Below are 7238 nucleotides of genomic sequence, written 5' to 3' on the forward strand. Positions count from 1 at the left end.
CCTTCCCTGCCGCCCTGGTAACCCCCAACTACCCTCCCCTGCAGGCCTGGTCGCCCCCAACTGCCCTCCCCTGCAGGCCAGTTTTCCCCCAACTGCCCTCCTCTGCTGGCCTGATTGCTCCTAACCCCCTGCCAGCCTGATCTCGCCCCTAACTGCTCTCCTCTGCCAGTCTGATGGTCCCTAACTGCCTCTGCCCCCACCACCATGACTTTGTCCAGAAGGAAGTCGGACATCTGGAAGATGACCAGTTTACCTGGTCTAATTAGCAAATTACCCTTTTATTAGTATAGATAGATTATATAGGCTAGGGTTGCTTAAATGGGGGGGGAGCCTTTTTCATCAGGAGGAGATGCTTTTGGCAGACAAAAATACATAACCCCTATGTCTGGACTGATAACCAGTCGTATGCACTATACTGCCAAACCGGTCATTAAAAAATTGAACTGCTTTCTTACACCTTACACCAAACAGCTGTTGCCCTTAAAACCCCTCATCAGCCCCCCACCTTAGGTTCTGCCTTCACAGTTCACCCAGATTAGGTTCTGATTGGTCGGTTTCTATGCCAGTCAGTATCTCCAGGCCTATCAATGGGCCTGATCAGAGAGGTGGGGCTGATCAGCAGCCCCAGCAGAGGCCCAAGGGAAAGAGAGTCGCGGCCACGGCTGCTGGCCAGGCCCAGAGTGAGAGAGAGAGAGAGAGAGAGAGAGAGACAGAGAGAGAGAGAGAGGCAAGTGTTCATCAACTGCTGCCACGGAGGCTATGGATTAGATCCTGCTTCTCTCTCCAGGCCTCTCTTTGGGCCTGATCTGCAGCCCCCTCAGCAGTCAGTGCTGGGTCGGGGCGCCCACAGCGGTGGCAGTGACTGACTTCCTGTTGGTCGAGCCTTTGGTCGTTTTGGATGTTACGGACCCTGGGTTTTTATATATTAGGATGTATCATTAGTATTTTTACATGTTAAGGAAAATTTGCAGAATTATACAGTAAAGTCCAACAACCTCATAACAAAAATGTGTACCAAAAATGGGAATATCCAAGAAGTGGCACAATAGATAACTTTTTCTACTTATATCTTTTTTTCAAAACATTCTAAAATTAATATATTCTGCTCTCTGAGAAAAACATAAACTCTAAGTAAAGAAAAACAACTCAACAGATTTCTTTATGCTCTACCAAATGTTGTGCATTGCCAATACTGTTCAAACAGCAACTTCTCCCCTTCAAATCTCATGTCATTAGGCTCAGAACAAATAACCACTTGTTATTTAAAAGCATCAAAAAATGAGATTCTTTGCTTAATGTTATTTTGCTTTAACTGATAATCACTACATGGGGCAATTTTCAAAGCAGCAACATACAAGGTAAATCCAAAATCATCTGTAACTCAACTAGTCCTCTTTTAATGAAATCTGAAGTTACGCCCTTGCGGTATTCCTGGTGTCTCATTATAAATAGCCAGATAGCCCTGACCGGTTTGGCTCAGTGGATAGAGCGTCAGCCTGCGGACTGAAGGGTCCCAGGTTCGAGTCTGGTCAAGGGCATGTACCTTGGCTGCAGGCACATCCCCAGTGGAGGGTGTGCAGGAGGCAGCTGATCGATGTTTCTAACTCTCTATCCCTCCCCCTTCCTCTCTGTAAAAAAATCAATAAAATATATTAAAAATAATAATAATAAAAATAAATAGCTGGATATACCCCTTTACTAGTGATTTCCCACCTGGAGAGACCTAAAAAGTCTTAAGTCATGGATTTGTATTTTCTTTTCTTTCTTTTTTTTTCTTTCTTTCTGGATTTGTATATTTTAAATAGCTCAAAACATGTAGTAAAAAACTGTACATTTATTCTTAGTAAAAGTGCTGAAGCTCATAATAAGTGCCTTTATTTAAGACTGGAACAGTATTAATTCCACATCAGAGCCCTGGTTCTTTCATGTTGCCCCAAAGCTTGGAATGGGGTTATCAGTCCTACTAGTCAATAAGTACAGTTTGGTAGACAACATCTATCAAAATGAGGTGTGGTTAAGAAAAATATTTTTAAAGGGGGTTTTCTTCAGTTGTAAAAAGGTTGAGAATCCACTATTACAAAAACAAATTCTCGTTTCCAACATATTTTAATTTTCACTCAAATACAGAGCTTTGGGAACCAATAATAACTAGAATAGAAGGGAAAAGCAGAATTCATAATTACAGCTTAGACCTGTGGCTTACAAGGCCTGATTTCCCCTCGCAGTTACCTATTCTGACCTGCCTCCTTCAGCTAAAAATATCAGTCATATTCAGAAACTGGTGAACACTGGAGGTGAAAGACAGCATACTGACCCAATGATCATGAAGACTAGGAAAAACCTGAGAGCAGATGCAGTGACAAACCCTCATATTAGCAAGAGTAGGGCTACAGCCAAGTTTACAGCAATGACAGCAGCACAGCTACCATTATTAAGATCTTAATGTGCGCCAGGCACTGCTAACATGCTTTAAGTTTATCTTGTTTAGTAACAAGTGGATGGGGAAGAGTCTTCACTCACCTGAGTAAATGTGATAGGTTTGTCCCTAGACATATAATCTGCATATTTACAAGTAAACATTCCACAATCACTCCCATTCAACTGTTGAGGAATCTCCTAAAATCACAAAAAAAGGAAGGGAAGAAGAGGTAAAATTTCATTAAATACAAACTCCTTTGGCTTTTTCTAAATGTTACTGTGGATAAACAATATTATAAAGGTAAATATTAAACATATACACAATAGACACACACACACACACACACACAATTAGTCTTTATGTGGCATTAAAATCCCAACCATGACATGGAGTATGTGACCCCATAGAAAATGTTTTTCAGAAGGAAATAGAAAAGGAAAGTGAGAGTTCCATGAAGAAACTTTATAAGAAACCAAATTGAAAGAAGGTTTATTACCAAGAAAAGGAATTCTAGTCAGAATTATTTCAGAAATTTATAAATTCTGAAAAGGGCTAAGTGTGGCTCAATCAGGAATATGTCTACAAGACAACTAACCTACTTCAATATTGCAGAGTTAAGCTTCTCCTCCCTAGAGGAGAATAAGACTACTGCTCTGGCAAGCAGGGGAGGATTAAAAAAAAAACACAAACCTCTCGAAACAACATAAACTGATAAACAAAAACAGATCCAGAGACAGAGAAGCATCGATCAGACCATCAAACCTCAGAGGGAAAGTAGGGGAGGGTGGGGGTTAGGGGGAGAGATCAACCAAAGGACTTGTGTGCAATGTGGGGATAAGGACACATATGTAATATCTTAATCAATAAAGGAATTTAAAAAACAAAACAAAACAAACAAAAAAAACCTCTTGTAGGCTCTAACTAATTAGGAAACCTTGCCTTGCTGCTCAGTTCTGTGCCGAAGCAAAAGGGTATCATAAGCCCAAGTGACATAATAAACTCACACATTCCCCAGCCCCGTTGCACTAATCTGGGCCAGCCCCTCACACACTTTGGCTCTGTTATAATGAGCACAAGGTAATAAGAGCATAAGAGAGTCTGATTCCACTGCTGGAAAACATACTAGATGAAAACAGCTCAATTTTTAGTCAAAGAAATACAGATGATTATTGTGGAAAAATTGTTTAAACATGCACACCACCCATACAGATGGTAGGTACTTCTCACTTTTCTCCCAAGCCCAGCATCTCCTACAGACTGGAAAGAACTGTAATTGCCAATATACAAATAAAGACAACTTGTTTTCTTTGTTACATTTCCCAGTACACGGTTTTCATCCTAACAGACTTCTTGTATCTGTGCTCTTCTCAGGAAAATTTAAAGTTTACCTTTCTAATTATTCAACTTAGAAACGAAAATGCTTTTGGCCAGGTAGACACAGGCTAGGGCTAAAACTGAATTAATGTACCTTACTTTAAAAAGAAGCCATTAGGACTCAAAGATGTACACTTTTTTCAACCCTGAATGAGATTCAAACCTGGCAAGACCCAAACACATTCACAAACAGCATAGAACTAAATATATAAAATGTCCAGATAAGTTTTGAACAAGAACTTCAAATTTTTATTAGGGCCTACCAAGACAAGTAGCTGACCTGAATTTATTGAGGTTTTTCTTTTCTGCTTTTTCTTCAATTTTTTGAGACATATGAGCATGTAGATAACATTTATAAGTTAAGCAAGAAGATAAAGGCTAAGAAGCAAACATCTTGGTTAAAAAGATTAAGAAGTAGATCATTCATAAGATGTACACACACTTCAGGAGAATGCATGCCTAAGGGTGAGTGTGAGGGAGGGAGGGAGGAGGTCAAACAGAAGTAATATGCCTCTGACAGTAAGTGCAACGAAGTACGTGAAATACAGATGCTCAGCACTTACATGTGGCTTCATGCTGTAGTGCGTCCACTCTAAAAGATTCAGATCAACATTTCTTTTGGTCTTACTTTCATCCTGCAAATACTGACTAAAAAACAACAAGAAACAATGTATTGACAAACCCCTTAAAGACAACATTATAATTACAAAGGACTTTGTGATGTTTAACAGATATGCCATTCTCAATCCCATCTCCATTAACTTTTGGTCTTAAATTTTAATTTTGGGATTCTTTTCTGCTTACAAAAATTGTACATGCTTATTTTCTAAAAGTTAAAACATATAAATGTAAAATGGAAAAGACCCATAATAACCACTTCAGAATTATTATTAATAGTTTGCTGTGGCTGGCTGGTGTAGCTCAGTGGTTGAGCATCCACCCATGCATGAAGAGGTCATGGGTTTCGATTCCTGGTTAAGGTACAAGTCCAGGTTGTGGACTCAATCCCCAGTGCGGGGTGTGCAGGAGGTATCCAATCAATGTTGATGTTTCTCTCTCATAGATGTTTCTCTCTTTCCCTCTCCCTTCCTCTCTCTTTAAAAGCAATAAAAACTTTTTTAAAAAATCGTGCACGTCCTGGCTAGTGTTGCTAAATGATTAGAGCATCGGCCTGCACACCAAAAGGTTTCGGGTTCAATTCCTGGTCAAGGGCATGTACCTGAGTTTGCTCCCCACCGTGCAGGAGGAAACCAGTCGGATGTCTCATCAATCTGTCTCTCTCTCTCTCCCCCCGCCCTACCTTATACTTCTCTCTGAAAAGCAATGGGAAACATCCTCATGTGAGGGTTAACAAACAAAAAAAGTTTGCTGTGTATTCCTCTACTCCACCCCGTACACACAATTCAAACATACATTTTAGTCCCAGTCTGGTTGCTCAGTTGGTTGGAATATTTGTCCTAAACACCAAAAAGGTTTCAGGTTTGATCCCCGGTTGGGGCGCATCTGGGAAGCTACCCATCGATGTTTCTCTCTTACACGAATGTTTCTCTCTCTTCCTCTCTCTCCCAACACCTATGTTTCTTTCTCTCTTTCTTCTCTCTCTCTCTCTCTCTCAAATCAAAAACAATAACATACATTTTATTCTATTAAAAAATGAACTTCATTTTACAACCTTTTTTCTCACTTAAGGACAGATATAAAACAAAACAATTGGCTTGGACTTTTAAAAAAAGAAACAAAGCCAATTCCAATGAAAAACAAAAAAAAGGCAGGAAGACTATTCTAAATTAAAGGCGACTAAAGACATAAAATACATGCATGAACCCTGATTGGTTTCCTGGATAAGGAAACAAAATCAGAACATGGACCACATACTACATTAAAAAATACGTTTTTATTGATTTCAGAGAGGAAGGCAGAGGGAGAGAGAGAAACATCAATGATGAGAATCATTGACCAGCTGCCTCCTGCATGCCCCCCACTGGGGATTGAGCCTGAAACCCGGGCATGTGCCCTGACAGAATCAAACTGTGACCTCCTGGTTCATAGGTCAATGCTCAACCACTGAGCCACACTGGCCGGGCATCATTCAGAATAATGTTATCAATCCCAAATAAATCTCATTCAAATCCCAGGATTCTAATAAGATATATTTTACATTATAACACAAGACAAACTTGCTTTCAATGATGATACTAAACAAGACTTCTCAGTTAAGATCAGATATTAGGTTATTTTTAAACAAAAGAGTGGGTTCAAGTTAAGTCCTGAACAACTGGGAAGATAGCCTTGACTATACATTAGACTACAGGGTTAAACTGAAGACAGATCACCTACCAAGGGCATAATGAGATAACAGTGAAGTTTTTTAGCCTTTACTTACAGGAGAATTTCACAGATCCTGTTGCCCTTCTGTCCCATAGAATCCAGATATTTAAGACACCTTTTTCTTAGGTCTATCACCTATAATGGAAAAATGCAACATACAGAAACAATCATAACAGGAGTGAGAATTTTATTTCTAAAAAAGAAAAGCATCTTTTAAAAAAGTCAATACATGTACCAACATGAATGGATCTCTAAGACACATTTTTAATAAACATCACAGATGAGCTTCATTTCTATAAAACTTGACTCTTCTATTCCTATAGAAAGGCTTAGAAACTCAATCCCCAAAACACCAGTGGTCCTCTCAGAGTAATGAGATTTCTTTTTTGCTTTTTTCTTTATACCTTTACTTTTCTACAACTAACCTGTACCATCTTGTAAACAAAACTAATAAATGACCCACGTGTACTAAAACTCTTGCCTATTAAAAATGAAAGCTACTCAGCAAAAGCAACTCTCTTCTATCTTTCTAAGATGTTCAACTCAAGAACCAAGAAGGGATTCTGCAGAGTATGCCTTTAACATATAGTATGAACTTTTCACTGGACAGAAAAGGGCAGCCTTCATTATTTAAGAAAACGGTCATTATCCAAACTCCAACAATTAACCCTCTCAACTCACCACCAGGCTCCAATGTACCTTCCGATGAATAGGCACCAGAATTAGTTCCTGTTCAAAGAGATTGACCCCTTTGGTCCATCTTTTCACTGCTTGGTAACCCCCAGACTTTAATTTGGGATAGAAGAAAGTACTGAATGCATGAAGTACTGGATAGCCTTGTTTTTTATTTCTTTCCACGAGAAGATTCATGTAAAAATTAATGACCTGTAATGCCAAGAGTAAGCATTGGAACACGGCAAGTACATTATCAAAACTAAGTTTCTAACCTAATTGAATTCAGATTCATTAGACGGTAAGAAGCCTAGCGAAGGGAAGGTACCAGAGAAGGAGATAAAAGAACTCTCCATGGCAGAAGATGAAATATAAAAATAATCAGTATAAAATGGGAGGAACTAAAAAGGAATGAAATTATACTTTTGAGACATATTAGTAAGAG

The 7238-nt window shown here is 39.2% G+C and overlaps 1 protein-coding gene across 1 annotated transcript in view; it reads right to left on the minus strand.

The window, feature by feature from the left end:
* Positions 1 to 7238, minus strand: part of SENP2 (SUMO1/sentrin/SMT3 specific peptidase 2) — a 33836-nt gene that overhangs the window by 1505 nt on the left and 25093 nt on the right. The window contains exons 12-15 of the mRNA XM_005858432.2: positions 6803 to 7055; positions 6177 to 6256; positions 4357 to 4441; positions 2521 to 2616 (exon numbers count right to left, since the gene is read on the minus strand). Coding sequence (XP_005858494.1) covers positions 2521 to 2616; positions 4357 to 4441; positions 6177 to 6256; positions 6803 to 7055 — 514 coding nt within the window. The remainder of the gene's footprint in view (positions 1 to 2520; positions 2617 to 4356; positions 4442 to 6176; positions 6257 to 6802; positions 7056 to 7238) is intronic.

This window comes from Myotis brandtii, unplaced genomic scaffold, assembly GCF_000412655.1.
Source record: "Myotis brandtii unplaced genomic scaffold, ASM41265v1 scaffold118, whole genome shotgun sequence".
Lineage (NCBI taxonomy): Eukaryota > Metazoa > Chordata > Mammalia > Chiroptera > Vespertilionidae > Myotis > Myotis brandtii.